This window comes from Saccopteryx bilineata, chromosome 4 (genome assembly GCF_036850765.1).
Source record: "Saccopteryx bilineata isolate mSacBil1 chromosome 4, mSacBil1_pri_phased_curated, whole genome shotgun sequence".
NCBI classification, from domain to species: Eukaryota; Metazoa; Chordata; class Mammalia; order Chiroptera; family Emballonuridae; genus Saccopteryx; species Saccopteryx bilineata.
In genome coordinates, this window is record NC_089493.1 from 21216058 (window position 1) to 21242107 (window position 26050).

Sequence of the window (26050 nt, forward strand, 5' to 3'; positions counted from 1 at the left end):
CATGTGCCCGACCGAGATCCACCTGGCATGCCCACCAGGGGTGATGCTTTGCCCATCACAGGTGTTGCTCCGATGTAATTCAAGTCATTCCAGTGCCTGAGGCAGAGGACATGGAGCCGTCCTCAGCACCTGGGCCAACTTTGCTCCAATGGAGCCTTGGCTGCGGGAGGGGAAGAGAGAGAGAAAAAGGAGAGGGGGAAGGTTGGAGAAGCAAATGGCCACTTCTCCTGTGTGCCCTGGCCGGAATCAAACCTGGGACTTCTACATGCCAGTTGACGCTTTACCACTGAGCCAACCGGCCAGGGCCTAAAATTTCTCCTCTTGAATCTTTAAAAATAACAAAGATTTTCCTTGAGCAAACATAGATATTTTTCTCTTAGTCTTAATAATTTTTCTTTGGGCTTCAAATTGTAATTGTGATTAAATATCATTCATGAACCACTTTTTAATTTGTTTTCCAAAGCAGAATTTGGTTGTATAAGCAATGTCAGTACACAGTACACTTTCACATAGTCCTTCAACTTTCAAGTTCATTCCTGTCTTTTGACAATCTTGCAAAGGGAGAATTATACATAATTTAAAAATGTTGTTTTAGCAGATAGACGCATGATGGTTTCTTTGGCCAGTTCCTATTCTTCTGTATGAAACCGAGATTGGCTTTGTGGTCCCATTTCTTTAGCTCATTACTAGGTGAGAACTAGTGATAGGGCTCTACCAACTTAGATCAGGGGACTAGAAAGTTCAGTTAAGAAGTTGTCAAGAAGGGAAAGGAAACCTCTACTAAGAAAAAAGGAGTTCCGGATGAATAACTTTTACTTAAACACACATTCCAGTCTGTCACCCTGTTACTAATCTATCTCTGAAAGTCATTTTTATATTTTTATTTTAAGTATACATTAGGTTTTTCTCTCTGACAATACTTTCATTGTAGAAATTTAAGGAGAGATAAGAATGTTTAAAAAAGTAGAAATTTGGCCCTGGCCGGTTGGCTCAGCAGTAGAGCAGTAGGCCCCACCTGGCGTGTGGGGGACCCGGGTTCGATTCCCGGGCAGGGCACATAGGAGAAGCGCCCATTTGCTTCTCCACCCCCCCCCCCCCCTTCCTCTCTGTCTCTCTCTTCCCCTCCCGCAGCCAAGGCTCCATTGGAGCAAAGATGGCCCGGGCGCTGGGGATGGCTCCTCGGCCTCTGCCCCAGGTGCTAGAGTGGCTCTGGTTGCGCAGAGCGACGCCCCGGAGGGGCAGAGCATCGCCCCCTGGTGGGCAGAGCATCGCCCCTGGTGGGCGTGCCTAGTGGATCCCGGTTGGGCGCATGCGGGAGTCTGTCTGACTGTCTCTCCCCGTTTCCAGCTTCAGAAAAAAAAAAAAAAAAAAGAAATTTGCTGTAAACTCTGGATGGGAAATACACTTTTGATATACTTTTTTCCCCTTTGGTCGTCGCCCTTTTCTGGTCCTCTAAATTGTATACTGGGAATTTATAGTCACATACAGACTATATAATGCTTATTAAAATATCAGGATTCATACTTCTCCTCCTTACATTGCTATTACATGTCTTCAGAAAGAGAGTTTTTAATGTCTGTGTACTGTTTCAATGTATGAATGTACTGTATTTTAACCATTCATTTTCTTATAATTTGAAATTCAGGTTGTTTTTCTTTTCCTTCTATTACAGCGGTTCTCAACCTGTGGGTCGCGACCCCAGCGGGGGTCGAACCACCAAAACACAGGGGTCGCCTAAAGCCATAGGCGACCCCTGTGTTTTGGTGGTTCGACCCCCGTTTCCGATGGCTTTAGGCGACCCCTGTGTTTTGGTCGTTCGACCCCCGTTTCCGATGGCTTTAGGCGACCCCTGTGTTTTGGTCGTTCGACCCCCGCTGGGGTCGCGACCCACAGGTTGAGAACCGCTGTTCAGTAAGTATCTTTATATATACATTTCTGTATGTATTCCGGATGATTTTATTAGGTGAAGGTTTTGGAAGTGTAGTTACTTGGGTACAAACTGCTCTTGATGTGTATGGCTTGCAGACATTCAGACAAGTTGTATCAATTTATGCATTCTTACTAGGACAATATAGGAGTGCTCTTTCCCCTACAACCTGGCTAACCATAAACATTATTTAAAACAGTGTTTTTCAGCCACCGGCCTGCAGACTGGTTCACCAGAAATTTTGTGTTAGTCTATGAAAGAGTTAACCATCCTGATATTGTATGAAGATTGTGCCTGTGATCTTAGTTGAATTCACTTATGCTCAGGGTAATTTCTATCTTAGTAGTCCCAAGATAATTCTCCTATTTTCACCAGTCTCCAAGTGTAAAAGGTTGAGGACCACTGATTAAAAGGAGAGCAACTTAATGGGGTGGAAAAGTATTGCATTGTTTAATTTGTAGTTTGTAGGTTATTAGGAAGAACATTTCTTCATGGCCATGTGTATTTGTTTACTTATGTGACCATTCTTAGTATGCTTTTATCAACATGGAATGATTGTAACACTTTGGGTACAATTCTTTTTTTTTTTTGGAAATTTTTTTTCTTTCGATTGAATTTGTTGGGGTGACAATGGTTAACAAAATTATACAGGTTTCAGGTCTACACCTTATTGTGCGTTCACCTCCCCAAGTCAAGTCTACATTCATCACCATTTATCCCTCATACTCTCCTCCCCCTGGCGGTCACCGCATTGTTGTCCGTGTGTGTATTTCTTTTTGCTCTCTTGTTCTCCCCCTCCCACTCAGCCCTCATCTCCCGCCCTGACTGCTGTCAGCCTGCTCTCTATGTATGAGTCTGTCTCTGTTTTGCATGTTAATTCATTTTGTTCATTAGATTCTGCATAGGAGTGAAATCATATGGTACCTGTCTTTTATGGCTGAGTAGTATTCCATTCTGTAAATGTGCGACAGCTTTTTTATCTAGTTGTCTTACTAGTGAGCACTTGGGCTGCTTCCAAGGCTTGCCTGTTGAAAATAATGCAGCAGTGAACATAGGGTGTATATATTCTTTTGTGTTAGTGTTCGGGTTTCTTTGGATAAATTCTCAGAACTGGAATCACTGGGTTGTAATGTAGTTTCATTGTTAATTTTTTGAGGTCACTCTTTCATATTGCTTTCTACGGTGGTTGCACCAATCTGCGTGGGTATAATTTCTTTAGGGAGATTTTCTAGAGGCCTGGTCAATTTTCATTCATACCACTGATATTAGGCTACATAGTACATTTTTTTTTTTTTACAAATTTTTAATTGTAGCATAATACATTCTTAATGGTAAACAAGGTGGAAAATTGGCCTTTACTGCTTTATTCATTTCTTTAGTCAGTTATATTAAGTGGCTCTCAGGAGCTATTTTTATGGCCCTCCATCCATTTTACTCTGGGTTTTGATTATGTGACAGGAGCCTCTTGACAACTCCAGTGGCCACTTGTTTCTCATTTGTTTCTTTCTCCCTCCATCAGCTGAGTCTGCGGAGTGGTACCGCTGGCTGGTTACGGGCTGGCATCTTTTGGTAAGGTTGGACCTCTGCCACCATAGCTGTCCTCTGCATTGTGACCCTTACAATCAGGCATTATTTCAGTTAGCTATAAGAGTGCTGTTGTACCCTTTGATTATCAGTGACAGTTGATGGAAGTGCTAAATTGTTTTAATCAAGGGTGAAAATTAATCTATTTTTTATCTTGTTTTATAATCAGATTCTTTACTTTCTTTTAGTTCAACATTTATGATATTTATGTAATTAAAATCCTTAGATGGTTGCTAATGTTTCATGTGCTGTTAAAATCCAGCATACAAAATTCTTAGCTCTAGCTCACCTTAAATCTTGATATTTCTACAGATGTTCCATCAGATGCAGGAGTTTGAATATCTTTTATTGCTCAAAGTAATTGAAGTTAATAGCTGAAGACTGTGTGTGTATTAGTGGAATCATGCTGGAAAGTATGATTCTATCTTATTAAAGTATGTAATCTTTAGTGGGTATGATAGGTCATTTTTTGGTATTATGTGATAGTTAGACATAATTTAATGTTTTTAATTTTATTTAATGCTGCTAAGATTTTCTGTTTTAAAGTTAAATTCAGATATCCCACATCTCTACTTGTTAATATTTATCAATCAATTGTAATGTTTTTATCATTAAGAAAGACTGTGAAGTACATATATTTGTGGTAAAAGTATGAAAATATGGAGAGATATACACAAAATCATGCTAGTAGTTAACCCTGGGGAGGTGGGGCAGGAATAGTATTGGGTGAAGGGTGGGAAGGTTATAGTATTCTAAATATTTTATTGAAAATATTAGAAGCAAACATGTCAGAATGGGTAATGATAAGGTTAATAATTAAGAATATAGTCTTATAAAATAATGACTAATATAATAGAATAAGAATAGTAGAAATAAGAAGGAAGAAAAATAATATTTATTGTAGGTATAGATACATGCTTATTATATTTGTCTCTACTATTTTATTTTAAACATTTCTCTAAATCCTTAAAAACAACTATAAAATTATTAGTTGTAGTTATTCGTAGTCAAGTTGAAATTCAAGTTGTCTGCTTCTGTTTCCTGATGTGGGAGGGAGCTACATCATGGGCATGGACTTATAGACGGGACAAGTGAGGCAGGAGCCAGAGGTGGGGGTGTGGTGGGAGGTTGAGAGGCTCTGGAGAGGAGGGGATGCATCTGACAGGTGTTCTCTAGACCAGGTGCAGTTAGTATGAAGAAGCCGGATCTTCCATTGGTTCTTTTATTGGTGCCACAAGGTCAGGCTGTATTTCACTTTGAAAAGCCAAAACTCACAGCAAGGTTCTTTGCTTGTTTATTTTGTTTTAGTTTATCTACTATTTCAGAAACACAACTGCTTTCATTTAGTGCTCTAAGATCTATACGTATTTAGCAAAGTGCCTCTATCTTCCCTTTAGATATATGGTATGTATTTCCCTGATGCATTCAGAATAAAGATCCAAAAAGTCCAACATATTTCAGGGGTCTCCAAACTTTTTACACAGGGGGCCAGTTCACTGTCCCTCAGACCATTGAGAGGCTGCCAAATACAGTGGTCCTCTCACTGACCACAAATGAAAGAGGTGCCCCTTCCAGAAGTGCAGTGGGGGCTGGATAAATGGCCTCAGGAATGCGGCCCGTGGGCCGTAGTTTGGGGACGCCTGTTCTAGATCATTAAAGAAAGATTTTATCACACTGGATTTACTAAGACAGAAAAAAATGGCCATACAGATTTTAGGAAAAGTATAACAATTAGTGGTAAAGGTTACGTTAACCCTCCATTAAACAGAAAATAGAGAATGCTCAGTACACTTTCACTTTGACCAAACACTTCTATGTTCTAAATACATTTTGTTTCTTCAACTTCTATAAAAGGTTTTCTGAAACTTTTGAGATTGTCTTGAATGAACTGATTTTCTTTTTCATTAAATATAAAATTGAGGTAAGGGTGGGAAAACAGAATATATAGAGAACTGTTTACTGATGAAATTAGGATACTGGACTTTCTAATTTGGTAGAGATGTTGATGGGACCATCTTTCCATGTAGTTGTTATTACAGAGTTTGTACCTTTGTTATAGTATTTGTTTAATTCTATATTTAAATTAAGGTGCACAAGAGTATTCACTATACATTGGGATTCTCTTATTTTAGGTCATTCTCTGTGTGTTGGATCTTTGTTTAAAGATACATATGTTCTTACAGCTCAGTAGAATGGACTCAGACTAATACTGAGACCCGCAGGTCCTAGAAAATCCCTTTCTGTTTATTGTAGAGATGCAGACTACCTGTCCTATTTACTTAATAGGATTAAGTGAGGCACTTACTGTACGTGAAGCTTGTAAAATTTAGGAACATTGCACAACACTAAGGGATTTTTATTATTTGGAGTTGTAAACGTGACTGGAAGAATTTGAGGAATTGCTCTTTTAAAGCAGAAAAAACAAAGGAGGAAGAATTACATGGGGAAGTGACTTATATTTTCAAATTGCATGTGTTGATATTATGTTAAGCCAAAGGACTAATGTAATGAGTAAGAAACATCAAAAAGTAAATATACTAACAAAATTAGGGGTGAATTAAAAATGAATATGAAGCTATAAAATATCCCCTAATTTTTGTGAACGGTATAGTTAATTTCTCATTCCCATGCTCTTCCGCACTGCCTGACCGTACCCTGGGTTTATTTTTAAGGACTTGTGTACACCAATGGCAGAGTCCTCCAGCGATTCAGAGTACTTCCACTCTCGTGACCGACTGAGTCGATGGGCTGCCAGGTCAGTACACCGGGAAATCCGAAGTCGCCCTGTGGTGGATGTCACCGAGAAGGTCAACGCTCTAACAAGTACCTTACAGGTTCGTTTAACCATGGTGGCAGTAAATCAATTTTAAATAGTTTAAGCTGACCAATAGTTTCGGTCAATGTATTGGTTTTTTTGCTACCATAACAATTGACCACAAAACTAATATCTTAAATAACAGAAACTTATTTTCTTTTAGTTCGATAGGTCAGAATCTGACACTAGTCTCATCAGACAAAAATTAGGGTGTGGGTGGGGCTGAGCTCCTTTCTGGAGGCTCTAGGGAGCCAGCTGTTGCCTAGCCTTTACCACATTCTTGTCTGTGGCCCCCTCATCTTCAAAACCAGCAGGGCTGGGCCGCATTCTTCTTGTATTGCCTCACTCTCACTGCTTCTGCTTCCCTCTTCTACTTTTAAGGGCACTTGTGGTTACATTGAGTGTTTGTAATAATCCGGGATAATCCCTCATCTCTAAATCCTTGATTTAATCATATCTGCAAAATTCCTTTTGCTATGTAAGGTTCTAGGGATTAGGGATTGAACATTTTTGGGGGCCATTATTCTGCTTACCACGGTCAGTAAGGATATTTAAAATACATGGAAGGTTGTGGAAAGTGTTTTAGGATACAGCACTATTTCCAAATAATATATTGTAGGAGTGTAACCATTAGGCTTTACTATCGTTAGCTTCCTGTGGACCTGTGCCTTTAGAGAAGAAGCTCATATTTTGGCTTGGTAGATTATTCATGAATGAATAATAGTGAGCTGCCATTTTGATTTAGAGGCTAATCGCGGACAGTGTTTGGAAGTTGGGGTGGGGGCAGTTTGCACCCTTCCGTGGAAGGGGGGCCTGGAGCAGAGGTGGGGCAGGCAGCACAGGCACAGTGGGGAAAAGAAATCTCAGAAATAGAATTTTTTTCTTACCCATTAATACTTTATCTTTGCTTTGCATGGATTTTGGCTTTTTATTGCTTTGGGTTAGTATGCTTAGATAAAAAGAATCTAATTTCTAGTGGAGAGGCTGTTATTTGATTTGATTTTTCTTTTTAAACTTATTGAAACTAATATAAAAATGGATTTAGGAGTACAAATTCCTGCACTTCCTACCATGAGACACGGTAGTATTTTTTTTTAAATTTTATTCATTTTAGAGAGGAGAGAGAAAGGGAGAGAGAGAGACAGAGAGGGAGAGAGAGAGACAGAGAGAGAAGGGGGGGAGGAGCTGGAAGCATCAACTCCCATATGTGCCTTGACCAGGCACGCCCAGGGTTTTGAACGAGCGACCTCAGCATTTCTAGGTCAACACTTTATCCACTGCGCCACCACAGGTCAGGTGGTAGTAAGTATTTTTGAAAGCAGTATTAATCTCTTCGGTGAAACCTAGCATATTTAGGTGGAAACCATTTTTGTTTTGATTAGAACTAAATTTGTTGTTTATAGTTTAAGGTTAAAGGATACCTTTTTTCCCCTCAATTAAGTTCTGAGATAAAGTCATAATTGAAATAAATGGATCCCAATGATTTACTTCTTATGTACACAGTCTACTAAATTTGTTCTTTTAGGATTCTTTTTCATAAAAAGGGTGAGAATTAGTTGAGGAGCACAAATTGATACTGAGGATTTTTTTTTCAGTTTATTAAAGGTCTTGCTGCCGACTTCTTATGGAAACCTTGGATAAGAATTTAAATTCTGTGCTTCAGATTTTACACAAGTAAATTACAGTTGGATTTTAATTTCTTTCTCCATTGTGTTAATACGATTTATTTGATATGTATGAAGTATATTGATATCCACTTCACTACGATATAAATTGTACCTTTTACAAATGCTTGCTTTCACTGTTTGACATACTATTAAGACTGACTGGGAAAGACACTGTTTGGAACAATTGATAAAGTCCATTTTCTTTCTCAAGGACACCAGTCGAAACTTGCGACAAGTGGACCGGATGCTTGGACAGTATCGAGACTATAGTAACGGCCAGGCAGGTGCTGTAGAACACGTAAGAACGGTTCCATGGTTCTGTTTTCTCTTACTGGCTTGCAAGTGCAGGGTTGAGGATTACGGATGTGAGCTACAGGAGCTAGTCATTGTGAACAGCTTGAACTTTTAGACCCGCCACTCTTTTGTAGCTTAAATTTAGGTCAGCTTGTCAGCCGCGTTGCCAACCAGCTTATATCAATAAGAGTCTATCGAATTTGAAAGCTTAAGTCAGAGGGGGAAGAACTCAGGACATGAATTAAATGGAAACTTACTAAATTTGGGCTACGGAGACCTCTCATGAGGAGTTAAGAATTTTAAGCACAGTTTATTTTAAAGAAATACATGCTCATTGTTTAAATAAATAATAAAACTCCTATCTTGTAGCCCTTCTGAGTCCCTGCTCCAAAGAGGTAACAGTTTTGACAGTTTCTTGTATATCTTTCCAGATATTTTCTATGCATGTATAAGCATACATGTGATTGCTTTAAAAACTGGGATCATATAGAATGTTATGCAACCTGATTTATTTAGTAATCTGTGTTTATATTATTTTTCACGTGATACATATTTCCTTCTTTTGAACAGTTACACAGTGCTCCATAGTATAGATATATCCATTATTATTATTATTTTTGGTAGTGTTGTAAATAATGCAGCAATGACCATAATGGTACACATGTTTTTCTGCAATCATGTGTGATTCCTGGGAGCAGAGTTACTGGGTTAAAGGATATGTGTACCGGCCTGACCTGTGGTGGCGCAGTGGAAAAAGTGTTGACCTGGAACGCTGAGGTCACCAGTTCGAAACCCTGGCTTGCCTGGTCAAGGCACATATGGGAGTTGATTCTTCTTGCTCCTCCCCACCTTCTCTCTCTCTTCTCTTTCTTTCTCTCTCTTTTCTCTCTAAAATGAATAAATAAAGTCTTAAATTTTTTTTAAAAAATAATAAAGGGTATGTGTACTTACAGTTTCCTAGATATTTCACAATTGCCCTCTTAAGGATGGGCCAGTTTGTACTTCACCTGGGGATGGAAGAAGGAAATATACTCTAGAATTCTGGAATAAAAGGAATGTTTTTTATTAATATCTTGTTGATTCAATCTCTGTTATTTCCTTCTTTTGAAACTTTTTAATTCGTCCGCAGTCTCTTAGAAATCCAATTAAATTTATTTCTTCATATTTCCAATTATGAATATATACTTCAATAAGACTAGTATAATATTTGTACTATAATGATTGTTTTAAACATATCTGTGCTGTGCTGAATTGTCACATAACTTTCAAGTTATAGTTATAGTTGATGATTTCTTATTTTCTTTTTACAAAAGAGAAGTAGAGTTATCATTATTTGCTTGTAATTAGAAACTAATTGCTTATACACAGGGAAATGTATCTTCTGTCATAAGGTTTTCTATTACTTCCATTTAGAAAATAAACTTGGACTTTTTTCATCTAAAAGATTTTTGTGAGTTATGATGTATTTGACAGATGGAGCTATAGATCTTTTATGTTTGGGTAGCCCACGAAGTGCCGTAGATTAAACTACCTTATTATTAATGGGAGTTAATACTTTGCTTTTTAATTTATTAGTGAAAAATTAAAAACACTGTCTACCAGCAGAGAACAATTCTACTTTGTCATGTTAAATTTTAGATACTTACTCATGGTAGCAAATTTTCTTTGAATTTATAATTGGGAAATGAAATTATATAGTAGAGAAACTTCTGTACAGATAAGCATTTAAAACATAAAATGTGTTCTACATTGGCAGTAAGACTTTGTGGTAGACCTAGAGTTGAATAATGCTGAACTCTGAGGGAGTGGTTTTATATATGGAAAGTGTAATATATTCAACAGGTAATTATTTCCATCTGAGTTGTAAGTATATAGATTGCAAAGCCCTTATATAAAACGTAAGACACAGGAGAGCAAGTCTTCCTTTGGCTTCAGACTATTTCTTAGTCTGGTCTAGAGGCTCCACCTTACTTTCTCCAAATTCTTGTCCTATTAAAATGCTTGGTTCTCAGTGATTTTTTTCCCTCCAGCATACTGGAGGAGTAATGTCACTCATTGCCTTATAGTCTACTCACTTGATAGAGCAGAGACCTTCACCTTGCTACCTATAAGTTACCCCAGGGAGCACCTGCCATAATTGATGGGAAAATGCACAACTCAGAGAGAGTATTTCTCCCAGTGGGTGATTCTGATGGGCTCCTCAATGGAAACTGTGTTCTTAGCATTAAAATGTTTACTGCTATGGACTATATTCTACCTAAGAATGAGTATATGTAATGTGCCAAGTACCATGTGAATTATCACCTATTTGTAATCTTGAAGTCCTTTAGGTATATGGTGGTATTCTCCATTTTTAACTCTTCTTTTAACCAGTGTGTGACCTGTTTAAGGAGGAACCCTGGAGATTGACTTTCTTATTTCTGAGACTATGTTACAACTCATACAATTCCACTTGTTGTGAAACCTACTATATTAAAAAACTCTGGAACAGTTTAATCTGGTTTAACCAGTGTTCAACTGTTGAAATTTTTCTCCATGCTAAATATCTATTGCCTCATTGAAATCAGCATTTCTTTTTTAAAATATAAGAGATTTCCTAGAAAATGAAATCAACTCTTTTGCTCTAGGGAAGACAAGAGCTTTTTATTATTAATTTAGATTTTATGAATAATTCTATTGCTAAACTTCAGGAAATGGATGTTTTATATATACATTTGAATATTTATTTTATTGAGGCTTAATTTTGTGAGCATACTTTGCCAGCTGGTGAGGGGGGAAATGTAAGTAATCAGTTCGGTGTTTTCCTCTGAGATGATCTCCCCTAACAAGAGAACTATGAGAATGATTGCTGTTGGTTTTGTAAGGCCTAAGGGTCAAGCGTCACGTTTGGCCATCTTTCTGATGACTTTTCCTTGAAATGTACATAATCTCACCATTGTTTCCTTGAGTCTTTATAACCTCCAACTCTAAATGTAATTCATTTCTTATGATACGTGAAGCCTTCTGTATGAGGAGTTGAGCAGTGTTCAAGGATCAGCAATGGAGTCACTGGTGTTTTGTAGAGACCCAGCACCTGCGTTTCATAGTCTCTTTGGGAATTTCTCCGTAAACTTACTATCAATATATGGCGCTTTTTTTTTTCATATCAATTCATTTAATTCTCTCAACAATTCTATTAGGTAGATACTATTTTTTTTTTCATTAACAAAATAAAGAACTGCAGCACAGAATGGTCACTAACTCGCCCACGGTCTCCCAGCTAGTCATGACAGAGGCAAGGAAAAGATGTCCTAAAACCCAGCGTCAGGATTCATTTGCATCACTTACCTCATGGTTGCTCACGTTTTTGTGATGTTGCAAATTTATATTTCTGCAAATTGGGACTTTGCATTCAAAGTTGGCAGGATTGTATAATTTACATTGATAAACTAGATTTTGGAGATTATCTTAACTGATTGAAAAACAGAAGCCTATTGTCACACAAGTCATAAATATTATAGCTGGTACTATGTCAATAGTTAGAGTTAGATGGAACAAATACAGAAATAGAATTGGGAAGAAGTCTGGTTCTGAGCTAGGATTGGCATTGATAGATTGTCAAGGTTGGCAGTTTTGACTGCCAGTAGGCAATACGGTGGATCCTGCAACTTACGTACACTAGCATTGATCTTCCCCTTCTTCCTAAGTAACAACCATTGATTTTCTACTTCCTTAAAGTGCTTCCAGCCAATGAGCTATATTTAGTTGAATAGTATAATTAAGGTCTTTGGGCTCCTTGAACTTCATGACCTTAAGAAAGTGTCATTCTGTGTTATTTCTTATTTTGTATATTTCTTAAGCAGTCTGAGAATGTTTCAGTCTAAGAGGACCTATGGGGAAAGTTTTATTTGAAAACTTATTTTGAACATTTGGAGCACATTATACTCTAGTGTTAAATAGTGCAATCGGTAGCTTAGTGTTTAGAATATATCTAAAACTTTGTGTTCCTATTCATGAGACAACAGGGCCTGTTTTTGTGTTAATGCTATAAAAATGGAATGCACTTCAGAAAGAATATTCTACATAAAAAGTTAATACTTTCTGCAGGGGAAATATGGACTGCATCTAATGAGTCTAAAGTTGTTAATATTGGGTATAAAAGAAAAATACAGTTCCCTTGATTCAAATCAGCTGACTTATTCATATTTTAAGGTAAAGATTGTTTAAAATATAGTAATTTCAAATTAGACCTTAGAGGCTTGCATTAATAGGTAATTTTTCTTCTAATTAAGTGCTCTGATTAAAATTTCCCTTTGGGAGTAATAGGATGTTACCATCTGGCACATGAACTTTGGATGAATTTAAATGTTAAATAATAAATTCCAGGTGTTTCTTCTATCTATTCAGTAGGTTTCAGTTGTCAAATGTATGTAGTGACACCCCAGAAAAATAATGTTGATGGTTTAGAGTTGGGCACAAGCCACTTGTAATATCTCAAAGCTAAAGGTATCTGATGCCGCTTTCTCTTTGGCTGAACTTTACTAATTGTCCTGAAAGTGAGACCTGGTCAGTCTTTTAATAACTGTAACGTTAAGTAGTAACAGTCTATGGGTAAGAAATTATGATCAAAGAAATTCGGCTGGCTTCTTTTTGTAAGTATATTTCAGATCTTAGCAATGAGGTTCTTAGAGTTTTATGTTTAAAATTTTATTACCAAGTCTCATGAAACTACTGGACAGGAGAATAATTTTCACAGAATTTTGCTTTGAGTCTAGTGGAAAATTGTAGATTCTGGAATCAGACATCAAAACAAGTCCTGGTTTTTCTGCTAGAAACAATTCAGTAGCTTTGGGCAAGTAGAAACCTTTCTGAACTTGAATTTCATTATCTGAAAAAAGGAACATAATCATATAACCTTCATTATTACATTTATTGAAGTAGCCACACTGTTTTAGACACTTGTTAAACCTTTAAGTTCTTGTTATTTTTTTAATCCATCAAATAATTCCTCTACCCTCTAGCATTTGCTATGTTAACATAGTACTTGGTATATTATAGGCATTTAGTGAATGTTATTTTCTATCCTTTAATTCATTGGATTTAACTTCAGTTTCATGAGGGTATCACTGTGACTGTAAACACCCTTAATGCGTTGCACCATTCACTGTGATATGTGTATTTTATTATTTTTATATCAAAGTATATGCTAAATTAGATAGCATACTTAAAAATGCTTTTTCCTCCTCTACATTCATGAGTATATTGTCTGCCCACCCAGAATATAATAATGTATTAGTAAGAGTGCCTTCCATTTTCATGAATGCTCATTTATTGATATTCAAAATATTATGTGGAAATATTTTGAAAATTCTTTAAAAGTTATGGTTAGAATGTAATATATGGTTTTAAATATTTGGGTTTTCTTTTAAAAATAAAATAGTGACATAAATAAAAATATCACTTGGAAGGGATTTTTTTAAACTTCAGGAATATTATTATGGGCTTATGTTTTCATAAATCAGCATATGGAGAGAGGTTAGACATAGTGGCCAGAACTAATGAAGTTTTGGTAAATAAAATAGCAGCAACCATTTAAAAAAATACATTTTAACAACAGAATGTGGAACCAGAAAAGTGTGCAAACCATAAATTTGCACTCTTGTTTAATTTTATAAAACTCCTCTCCCTTTCCTTTATTTCCTCCTCCTCCTCAACTTCCTTTTTGTTTTATGGTAGAAAATAAATAGATTGTAAGGAACCAAACTAGAGCTGTTAAGATGAGCTCTGCAAGCAATCTACTTTTCAGATTGTGCACGATCAGCCTTGGCATTCTAGAGAGCAATAGGCAGCAAAGGAGAGCCAAGCATAGAGCGCTTAACAATCAAAGTGCCTGTGCATGGCAGACAGTATTTCTGGATAATTTTTTTTTCTTCTCCTTTTTTCCAAGTGAAAGGAGGGGAGATAGAGAAACTTCTGTATGTGCCCCAACTGGGATCCACCTGGCAACCCCCATCTGGGCCAAAGATCTGCCCATCTGGGGCCATGCTTGCAACCAAGCTATTAGCACCCGAGGCATAGGCTCCACAGAGCCATCCCCAGCACCTGGGACTGATGTGCCAACCAATCGAGCCATGGCTGTGGAAGGGGCAGAGAGAGAGAGAGAGAAAGAGAGAGAGAGAGAGAGAGAGAGAGAGGAAGGGGTGGAGAAGCAATGGTTGCTTCTCCTGTGTGCCCCGACTGGGAATCGAACCTGGGGTGTCCACATGCTGTACTGATGCTCTACCACTGAGCCAACCAGCCAGGGCCTGGATAAATTTTTAAAATGACGGCCTCCATTTTTTCTGTGGATTTTGCTAAGCTGACTCCTAACATTTATACAATGATATACTTTGAATTATTTTTGGTCAACATTATAGATAGATTCTAAACTTATAAAGTATACTATGCCTTTGGTCACCCATGCTGTATACATTGTGATACTTACTAAATGCTGACTTTTTAGTGTAAGGTGAAAACAAGACTAAATGACTGGACAGAATATTTAGATGTTTCCAATGTCTGCTCAACTATGCAGCTAAATGCAGTTATCTATACATGTCCACATTTGCTTGCATTTTTGTGTACTGTATGTTAGGGGATTTATTTTCTTAGTATGAAAATAAGGGGCAATTTGGAGTAGGAAGGTGGGGGAAGTGGACTCATCACTTGGTACGTGCTGATGTCATGCTAGTCTCTAAGAATATGTATGTACCATTGGAATCAGTACCACAGTTTCGTGTGGAGCATTGACTTAGTTTCAGCAAAACAGCATACTAAATTAATGTTAAATTGAGTTTTATTAGTATTCTTTTGTTTTTATTTAATTTTAAGTTTAGTTTGCTTTTGGAACTAGTTAGGAGTTAAGTCCTAAAACCCTTAAAATAACCTGTTACTATTTTATATCTTATCTCATTATTTCTTTGTTTTTGTGTTTTAGGAGAGATCAGATTGGTTTCAAACATCATGATTAGATTTTGTGCAGTGTCTGTTGTGTTACTGCTATTTTTAAGTGTAGATTTTAATTTTGTTACATTTTCAGTTTTGTTTTTTAGGTGGAAGACCTGTTTTGCCATGATATTTATAAAAAATCTTTATCTCATTTGTTTACTTTTATATTACAGTTTTTGATCTTCATCAGCCTGCTCATCTGTTCAATGGCTTGTATGTTTTTAAAGTTTTAAAATGTTGCCAAATTGTTTGTCTGACTCTTCTATCTTAGTTCTGAAATGATTAATTTCCAGCAGCTGTTATTCCTCCTATTTTTTGGGATAATATATCACTTCTCTTGTTCTGCAGTATTTTTCCATATGCTGCTTGGTGACATTTTTTCTTTAGTAGGGATTGTGTGAGTGTATATGTCTGTGTGTGTAAGTTTATTTTATTCATCAGCTTTTAGTTACAGCTCGGGATTTGTTAGCAAATAAGCCTGCATGGAAAGGACGCTGGCATGCTCTGCTTCTGGCATTGGTAAAGATTATTTTGGATCAGTTCTCTTACTTTGAACAACTAGAAAGGCAAAAAACCCCAACAACACAGAAAACGAAGTAAAAAATAACGTTATGAACCCATCAGAGACTTGCCAAAGCAGTGAGAAATTTTGTAGTAAAAATTTGGCATAAACGGGAGTCCAGAAGGGCAAAGTCCTACATTTGGAACTCTTTTCCTCCATCTAGGCTGTAGCTGATTTCAAAAGAAGCTAGAAGCAGAGAGGGCAAGGTCGGAGCTCTCAGTAGACTCGGAAGGCTGGGGAAAGCAAAACTGGCATTCAGCAATGCTCCAGCCTTCAGTCGGGACTCTACATGGTGACTGACTAGGAGAAAGGTTGGCTTGAAAATAAGAGAAGTTATAAACTGAAAACAGACTAGCCCTCATAGAGACAGAAGCCCAGCTTTGAATCATCTTCATTCCTAATTGGATAGGTGATTTGGGATTCCTAGTAACCTCAGCCTGACTTCCTGTTGGAAGCAAAACCAAGTCTCTCCCCAAGGGAGATGTTATCATCCAGAGCTTTAAATGAGCCCTACAGTTTTTCATATTCAGCATCTGTCACCTGATAAAAAAACTACTCACCCATAAGAAATAATAATTATAGATGTGACTGAAAACCAAGGGAATCAATAGACAATGGAAAACTATATGGGACTATAAAATAACTCTGATTAATCTGTTCAAAAGATTAAAAGGCAGATGAGAATTTTGACAAAGAACTGGAAACTAAAAAGGAAACAAATGAAAAATTCAGAAACAAAAATATAGTTAAACACATCAATTAATGAAAACTCAACAGATGGATTAAACATCAGTTTGTATGCAGTTAAAGAGAGAAGTTTGAATTGAAAGATTGGCCAGCATATATGTATTATCCAAAAAGAATGGAGGAATGAAAGGATGAACAATATACAAGCACATAGGAAACATGTGGCTAAAAGCTATCACTTATGCAACTGGATTTTCAGAAGAAGAAGGGGGAAAATGAGGCATCAACAATGTCTGAAAAGGTGATGGCTGAGAATGGACAACACACAGAAAATATAAAGCTATAGATTCAACAATCTCTGAGTCAAAAATGGGATAGCTACAAATAAAACTGTACATAGTCATATCATAGTAAGAGCATTGACAATCAAAGTCAAAGAGAGTATCTTAAAAATAGCCAGAGCTAAAAAAAAAAAGGCAGATTGCTTTCAAGAGAAACAATAATAAGAAATGCCAGCTGACTTTACTTCCTGAAGTTTCTCAGCAATTCAGGGAACGTGGATTTTCCCTAGCTTTAGTCTTTGTTCCCTTGGGTTTTAGTTCAATCCTCTTTTCTGGTATATAGTTGTATACAAGTTTGAATGTTACTTTAGTATTTAGTGTGTTTTTAGGTCTAAAAAGGTATCTTATATCCCCTGCTGGCTGACTCCCTAATAATCTGAAAAAAGCATTTGAACAACTGTAATCTCTAGAATATATGTCTACTAACAATCCCACATCAGACCACATCATTTCCCGGGATTTAAAATTTTGAGTGAGTGAAAGATGTTCCTGTGTAGAGTTGGGCAATACACATTGTTTCAGTAAGAGCAGCAGCTGTCACAGCTGTTCAGAAGTTTCCTGTTTGTTACAGATCTGGGGTTTCTATAGGAATGTTTAGAAGGGAGGAAGTTTTTCTCTCTTTTTAGGTGTGTTGGTCTTGTTATGTGTCTAAACATGGTGGCTCATCAATGAGACATTGCAGTCTGGCTTTATAAGCCCTTAGGTAGTAGCTTTCTCTTTTACATTCTGATCATAAAAGGATGGAATAGATAGTGACAGATGCTGTTTAAAACCAGATGTTAGAATTGATCCTTAAAATATTTGTTTATTATTTTTATATTTCCTCACATAACTTAGTTCAAAATTTTCACTGATAGAAATTCTCTTTGGGAATGCAGGTATTTTAAAAAAGCTTTTAAAATGTCTAGTCTATTTATATTTGGAAGTTGTTTAAAGAGACTAAATCTCTCTTTATTATATTCTTTGATTTAGTTAAAAGAAAGCTTGGAACAGTCAATAGGCCAACTGCGGAGTCAACGTTTACTGAGAAACTCAGGAGGGAGAAGTATTTCTGTGACAAGTCTGAGTGCAAGTGACCTTGATGGTGGCACTGTGACAGGTAAACTCTGCAGCTGGTCTGAAAACCACTTTTCATTTAAAACTATTCCTGTAGTACATAGTGAATATATTTAATCTTTGGATAATTACAATCCATACATAAAATCATACAAATAAGGTGTTAGAAGAGGCAGTCCAGGATTCTATAGTGAATATTTAACAATATGTTTAACAGGATTCTGTTATTATGAGTGTGTTACTTTTGTTGTTTTCAGACTCCACAGACCATGTAGAGCTTTACCTGACAAAACCCAGATTTAAGAATCTGTCATCAATCAAAGCCAACACAAAAATAGGATTTATTTGGTGGTATACTTCCTGGATTACAAATCCTACTTTCATTGTTTTTCAAATATCTGATTATGAAATATCCTGATGCTTGTTAAGAATAGGTAAATTTGTGGTGTATCACTAGAATTCAGTGGCTAGATTAAAGGTGAAAATGCTTAGTCTGCCAGTAATTAATCTTACTTGAACTTTGTACAGCACCAAGGTCTATGTTTGAGTGAAAAAGATTTAGGCAAAATAGAAGAGTCTGCAGTGAAGAGAGGTGATTTAGGCAGAGTGAACCTTAGTAGCTCACGTTGTCAATATTGCTATTGATCATGATAATAAGGATTAGCGATTGGACACAGTCAGCTATTTTTCTTTATGTAGTTAGTTTTTATTGATTCAAATGCCATTTTAGATTAATTAATTTGTTATTTGAAAAATTCTGTAATATTTTAGGGATTCATAAATGTTATTTTTATTTAGCAATTACTTTTATGTAAGAGAAAATATATTACTTTTTTGAAAAGTATAGCAATTTAGAACTTTTGACATGTCCTATTTCCAGCTTATTTCTGTTCATTTTGTCAGCCTTGAGAGCAAGATCAGTGCCAGTTTTGTGGAATTTTATGACGATAGTAACATACTAAGGAAATAGTCTGATTAAGGGCACATGTATATATTCATTCTGCTATGTACTTACTGAGTAAAATTTTAGATTCTTCCCTCTCATGCAGTATTTTTATCTTGTTCCTTTTCTTTCGTTTGTAAAGAGAGCCACCGTTTTCCACCTACCTCACCTCTCAAGGACTATGGGGGTCAACAGGGTAGTAAACGAATGAGATCCAGGACTGGTGTCCAGTTTGTTCGGGAGACTGATGACGTGGGCCAGGTACTTCGCACCATTCCATAATCTGTGTTTCTTATATTCTATATAAGTGACTGATGCTTGTGTTTGATGGCTGTATATTAACCAAGAGTTTCATCATTAGTAACTTCGTAGTGATTTTTTGTTAAAACTAAGTAAACTATTTTATTCTCAATGTACTAAGCATCATCCTCCGTTTAGTTTGAACTTTGCTATGGAGGACTGTATTTTGTAGAACAATTTAGAAGTGAATGTTTGTAGACATGTTTTGTTTCCTTGTTCGGGTGGCTCACTCTGTGCGCCTTGCTAAGTCAGCTACCTTCTGTTTTGTTAAGTTTAGTTTACTGTGAACAACTTGGTCCTTGTGTGGTTAACTTGTCCTATTCATTTTTCCATTAGTGGTTTTCTGATTGCTGAGTCATCCATGCAGCCGCTTTCTACAAAGCAAGAAATTTTATACTTTTTCTGTTTATTCACTGAAGATTTCAGCAGTGTTAGTTCTATGGACATATTTGTTTTTCTAATTCTTCAAATTTCTTTGCAAGAGTTCAACAAACTTTTTGTTGCCTGGGTAGCTAAATTAATTAGGTAAGGGCTAGGAGATATTACTGACTTGGACATCTTTTTTTTTAATAAATTTTTATTAATGGTAATGGGATGACATTAATAAATCAGGGTACATATATTCAAAGAAAACATGTCTAGGTTATTTTGTCATCAAATTATTTTGCAAACCCCTCGCCCAAAGTCAGATTGTCCTCCGTCACCCTCTATCTAGTTCTCTGTGCCCCTCCCCCTCCCCCTAACTCTCTCCCTCCCTCCCTCCCTCCCATGTCCTCCCTCCCCCCCCCACCCTTGGTAACCACCACACTCTTGTCCATGTCTCTTAGTCTCATTTTTATGTTCCACCAATGTATGGAATCATGTAGTTCTTGTTTTTTTCTGATTTACTTATTTCACTCCTTATAATGTTATCAAGATCTCACCATTTTGCTGTAAATGATCTGATGTCGTCATTTCTTATGGCTGAGTAGTATTCCATAGTGTATATGTGCCACATCTTCTTTATCCAGTCTTCTATTGAAGGGCTTTTTGGTTGTTTCCATGTCTTGGCCACTGTGAACAGTGCTGCAATGAACATGGGGCTACATGTGTCTTCACGTATCAATGTTTCTGAGGTTTTGGGGTATATACTCAGTAGAGGGATTGCTGGGTCATAAGGTAGTTCTATTTGCAGTTTTTTGAGGAACCACCATACTTTCCTCCATAATGGTTGTACTACTTTACAGTCCCACCAACAGTGAATGAGGGTTCCTTTTTCTCCACAGCCTCTCCAACATTTGCTATTACCCGTCTTGTTGATAATAGTTAATCTAACAGGAGTGAGGTGGTATCTCATTGTAGTTTTGATTTGCATTTCTCTAATAACTAATGAAGCTGAGCATCTTTTCATATATCTGTTGGCCATTTGTATCTCTTCCTGGGAGAAGTGTCTGTTCATGTCCTCTTCCCATTTTTTTATTGGATTGTTTGTTTGTTTGTTGTTGAGTTTTATGAGTTCTTTGTAAATTTTGGATATTAGGCCCTTATCTGAGCTGTTGTTTGAAAATATCAGTTCCCATATAGTTGGCTGTCTGTTTATTTTGATATCAGTTTCTCTTGCTGAGCAAAAACTTTTAATTCTGATGTAGTCCCATTCATTTATCTTTGCCTTCACTTCTCTTGCCATTGGAGTCAAGTTCATAAAATGTTCTTTAAAACCCAGGTCCATGATTTTAGTACCTATGTCTTCTTCTATGTACTTTATTGTTTCAGGTCTTATATTTAGGTCTTTGATCCATTTTGAATTAATTTTAGTACACGGGGACAGGCTGTAGTCGAGTTTCATTCTTTTGCATGTGGCTTTCCAGTTTTCCCAACACCATTTGTTGAAGAGGCTTTCTTTTCTCCATTGTGTGTTGTTGGCCCCTTTATCAAAGATTATTTGACCATATATATGTGGTTTTATTTCTGGGCTTTCTATTCTGTTCCATTGGTCTGAGTGTCTATTTTTTTTCCAATACCATGCTGTTTTGATTATTGTGGCCCTATAATATAGTTTAAAGTCAGGTATTGTAATGCCCCCAGCTTCATTCTTTTTCCTTAGGATTGTTTTGGCTATTCGGGGTTTTTTATAGTTCCATATAAATCTGATGATTTTTTGTTCCATTTCTTTAAAAAATCTCATAGGGATTTTGATGGGAATTGCATTAAATTTGTATATTGCTTTGGGTAATATGGCCATTTTGATTATATTTATTCTTCCTATCCAAGAACAAGGAATATTTTTCCATCTCATTGTATCTTTTTCAATTTCCCTTAACAATGCTTTGTAATTTTCATTATATAGGTCCTTTACGTTCTTTGTTATGTTTATTCCTAGGTATTTTATTTTTTTTGTTGCAATCGTGAAGGGGATTATTTTTTTGAGTTCGTTTTCTAATATTTCATTGTTGGCATATAGAAAGGCTATGGACTTTTGTATGTTAATTTTGTATCCTGCGACCTTACTGTATTGGTTTATTGTTTCTAATAATCTTTTTGTGGAGTCCTTCGGGTTTTCGATGTATAGGATCATATCATCTGCAAAAAGTGATAGCTTTACTTCTTCTTTTCCGATATGGATGCCTTTTATTTCTTTGTCTTGTCTGATTGCTCTGGCCAGAACTTCTAGCACCACGTTGAATAACAGTGGAGAGAGTGGACAACCCTGTCTTGTTCCTGATTTAAGGTAGAAAGTCCTCAGTTTTATGCCGTTTAATATGATGTTGGCTGATGGTTTATCATATATGGCCTTTATCATGTTGAGATATTTTCCTTCTATACCCATTTTGTTGAGAGTCTTAAACATAAAATTGTGTTGTATTTTATCAATAGCCTTTTCTGCATCTATTGATAAGATCATGTGGTTTTTGTTCTTTGTTTTGTTGATATGGTGTATTACGTTAACCGTTTTGCGTATGTTGAACCATCCTTGAGATTCTGGGATGAATCCCACTTGATCATGATTATTATTTTTTTAATATGTTGTTGTATTCGGTTTGCCAGTATTTTGTTTAGTATTTTAGCATCTGTATTCATTAGAGATATTGGTCTGTAGTTTTCTTTCTTTGTGCCATCCTTGCCAGGTTTTGGTATGAGGGTTATGTTGGCCTCATAAAATGTGTTTGGAAGTATTGCTTCTTCTTCAATTTTTTGGAAGACTTTGAGTAGAATAGGAACCAAGTCTTCTTTGAATGTTTGATAGAATTCACTAGTATAACTGTCTGGGCCTGGACTTTTATTTTTGGGGAGATTTTTAATAGTTTTTTCTATTTCCTCCCTGCTGATTGGTCTGTTTAGGCTTTCTGCTTCTTCTTGACTCAGTCTAGGAAGGTTGTATTGTTCTAGGAATTTATCCATTTCTTCTAGATTGTTGTATCTGGTGGCATATAATTTTTCATAGTATTCTACAATAATTCTTTGTATATCTATGATGTCTGTGGTGATCTCTCCTCTTTCATTTTGGATTTTATTTATTTGAGTCCTGTGTCTTTTTTCCTTGGTGAGTCTTGCCAAGGGTTTGTCAATTTTGTTGATCTTTTCAAAGAACCAGCTCCTTGTTTTATTGATTTTTTCTATAGTTTTTCTGTTCTCTATTTCATTTATTTCTGCTCTGATTTTTATTATCTCCTTTCTTCGGCTGGTTTTGGGTTGTCTTTGTTCTTCTTTTTCCAGTTCCTTAAGGTGTGAAGTTAAGTGGTTTACTTCGGCTCTCTCTTGTTTGTTCATATAGGCCTGAAGTGATATGAACTTTCCTCTTATTACTGCTTTTGCTGCATCCCAGAGATTCTGATATGTCGTATTTTCATTTTCATTTGTCTGTATATATCTTTTGATTTCTGCGCTTATTTCTTCTTTGACCCATTCATTTTTTAGAAGTATGTTGTTTAGTTTCCACATTTTTGTGGGTTTTTCCCCCTCTTTTTTGCAGTTGAATTCTAGTTTCAAGGCTTTATGATCAGAAAATATGCTTGGTACAATTTCAATTTTTCTAAATTTGCTGATATTGTCTTTGTGGCCCAACATATGGTCAATTCTTGAGAATGTTCCATGTACACTAGAGAAAAATGTATACTCTGTCGCTTTGGGATGAAGTGTCCTGTAGATGTCTATCATATCCAGGTGTTCTAGTATTTCATTTAAGGCCACTATATCTTTATTGATTCTCTGTTTGGATGACCGATCTAGAGCCGTCAGCGGTGTATTGAGGTCTCCAAGTATGATTGTATTTTTGTTAGTTTTTGTTTTAAGGTCAATAAATAGCTGTCTTATATATTTTTGTGCTCCTTGGTTTGGTGCATATATATTAAGGATTGTTATGTCTTCTTGATTCAACTTCCCCTTAATCATTATGAAATGACCATTTTTGTCTCTGAGTACTTTTTCTGTCTTGTAGTCAGCATTATTAGATATGAGTATTGCTACGCCTGCTTTTTTTGGGTGTTGTTTGCTTGGAGTATTGTTTTCCAGCCTTTCACTTTGAATTTGTTTTTATCCTTGTTGCTTAGATGTGTTTCTTGTAGGCAGCATATAGTTGGATTTTCTTTTTTAATCCATTCTGCTACTCTGTGTCTTTTTATTGGTAAGTTTAATCCATTTACATTTAGTGTAATTATTGACACTTGTGGGTTCCCTACTGCCATTTTATAAATTGCTTTCTGTTAGTTTTGTATCTAGTTTGATTCTTCTCTTTTGTTTTTCTATCATTTGTTTTTGTTTGTTTGTGTTCCATACTTCTTTCCTCTGTTGCTACCTTTTTTAAGTCAAGTGTTTTTGTGGTGGTTTTTTTAAGGGTGGTTACCATTAAGTAATGAAAAGGGTACCTACCATATTCATTGTAGTACCCTATCTTATAAGTATTTCTGCACTTCATCATCCTTTGCTACTGTTAATCTCCATCCTCTCCCCCCTTTTTTTCCTTTGTTGTCACAGTTTAAGTTTGGTTTTATTGTGTTCTTGGTGGAGCTGTTACTTGTGGTGTTGTTTTCTTTTGTTCTTTGAATCTGGTTAGAAAACCCCCCTTAGTATTTCCTGGAGTGGGGGCTTTCTGTTGATAAATTCTCTCATCTTTTCTGTATTTGTGAATGTTTTTATATCTCCTTCATACTTGAAGGATAGCTTTGATGGGTATAGTATTCTTGGCTGAAAGTTCCTCTCTTTCAGGGCTTTAAATATTGGGGTCCACTCTCTTCTAGCTTGTAGAGTTTCTGCTGAGAAATCTGATGATAATCTAATAGGCCTTCCTTTATATGTTGTACTCTTCTTTTCCCTGGCTGCCTTGAGAATTTTTTCTTTGTCATTGGTTTGTGTCATCTTTATTATGATGTGCCTTGGAGTGGGTTTGTTGGGGTTAAGAAAACTTGGTGTTCTGTTTGCTTCTTGAATTTGAGGCTTTAGTTCCTTCCACAGGCTTGGGAAGTTCTCGTCTATTATTTGTTTGAGTATATTCTCCATTCCATTTTCTTTCTCTTCTCCCTCTGATATACCTATTATTCTTATGTTATTCTTTCTGATGGAGTCAGACAATTCCTGTAGGGCTTTCTCGTTTTTTATTATTTTTGAGTCTCTTTCTTCTTCTCTCTGTTGTGCCTCAAGTTGCTTGTCTTCTATTTCACTAATCCTTTCTTCAATCTGGGCTGTTCTGTTAGCTAAGCTTGTTACCTCATTTTTCAGCTTGTGAATTGAGTTTTTCATTTCTGTTTGATTTGTTTTTATAGTTTCAATTTCCTTGGTAATATATTCTTTGTGTTCATTGAGTTGTTTTCTGATCTCCCTATATTGCCTTTCTGTGTTTTCTTGTATATCTCTGAGTATTTTTAAGATTTCTATTTTAAATTCTCTGTCATTTAGCTCCAAGGCTTCCAATATGTTAAGTCTTTTCTCCATAGATTTTTCCACATCTATTTGTGTTACCTCTCTTTCTTTTGTATCCATAATATTCGATTTCCTCTTTCTTATCGGCATCTGAGGGTGGTCTTATTGATAGCACTAATTAGAATTAATAAAGGGTAAAAAGTAAAAAAAAAAAAAAATGGTAAAACACCCCACAAAAAAAAACAGTAATAATTTATTATTTCCCCCTTTTTTTCTCTCTTCTTTTTCCCTCCTCTCCCCTCCTCAGGGAAATATCATGCCTATAATGGAGGGCCTGATTTGGGGTGAAGAGTTCAAGGGGCAAAAAAAAAGGGAGTAGGGACCTACTAAATGCAAAAAAAAAAAAAAAAGAAAAAAAAAAAAAAGGAATAAAATCTTAGACAAGCATAAGATGATTTGCTTGTAAGTGATGGTCAACTAAGAGATATAATGAGAGGGATAAGAGGGAACCAGAAAAAAGGACCAAAAAAGAATAATAAAGAAGAAAAAATAAAAATAATAAGTAAAAATCTGTTGTATTAAGTGGAGCGAAGACTAAATACAATGGAGACCTTGGGTTGGGAGGACCCAAAATGCCACAAAAATAAACAAACAAGAAAAAAAAATAAAAACAAAAGCAAAAAAGAGAAATAAAGCCAAAAAAAAGCCTTGAGTCCCAAATTAACTAATTTGTTCGTGATTGAGGATTATATGGGAGGAAAGTAAAATGAGAAAAGAAAAAATGAGTAGAAAGGAAAAAATAAGAAAAAGAGAAAAACGAAGGAAGAAATAAAATAGGAAGAGAAAAAAACAAAATAAAGCAAGACAAAAAAAAAAAAAAAAAAAAACAAAAGAGGAGAGAGTGAGAGTTAAGTGTTTTGGAGTATAACCTTAAAGGAGGGTGAGGATGAAGAAGAAAAATAAAATGCAACACTCATGGGTAGTGTAGTTCAAGAAAGGGGAAGCATAAGATGGGCAGAGAATAGAAGGACCGAGGTGGAGGAAATAAAGGCAAAAAGATAGAAGAAACAAACAAC

The 26050-nt window shown here is 36.2% G+C and overlaps 1 protein-coding gene across 5 annotated transcripts in view; it reads left to right on the forward strand.

Annotated features, from left to right (window-relative positions):
* The window catches only part of CEP128 (centrosomal protein 128), a 447508-nt gene that overhangs the window by 23971 nt on the left and 397487 nt on the right, over positions 1 to 26050 (forward strand). For 3 of the 5 annotated variants that reach the window (XM_066276450.1, XM_066276451.1, XM_066276454.1), the window contains exons 3-6: positions 6184 to 6345; positions 8205 to 8291; positions 17816 to 17942; positions 18985 to 19103. In XM_066276450.1, the coding sequence (XP_066132547.1) occupies positions 6199 to 6345; positions 8205 to 8291; positions 17816 to 17942; positions 18985 to 19103 (480 nt within the window). In that variant the 5' untranslated portion in view covers positions 6184 to 6198. The remainder of the gene's footprint in view (positions 1 to 6183; positions 6346 to 8204; positions 8292 to 17815; positions 17943 to 18984; positions 19104 to 26050) is intronic. The other 2 variants (XM_066276453.1, XM_066276452.1) reach the window with 2 other exon arrangements.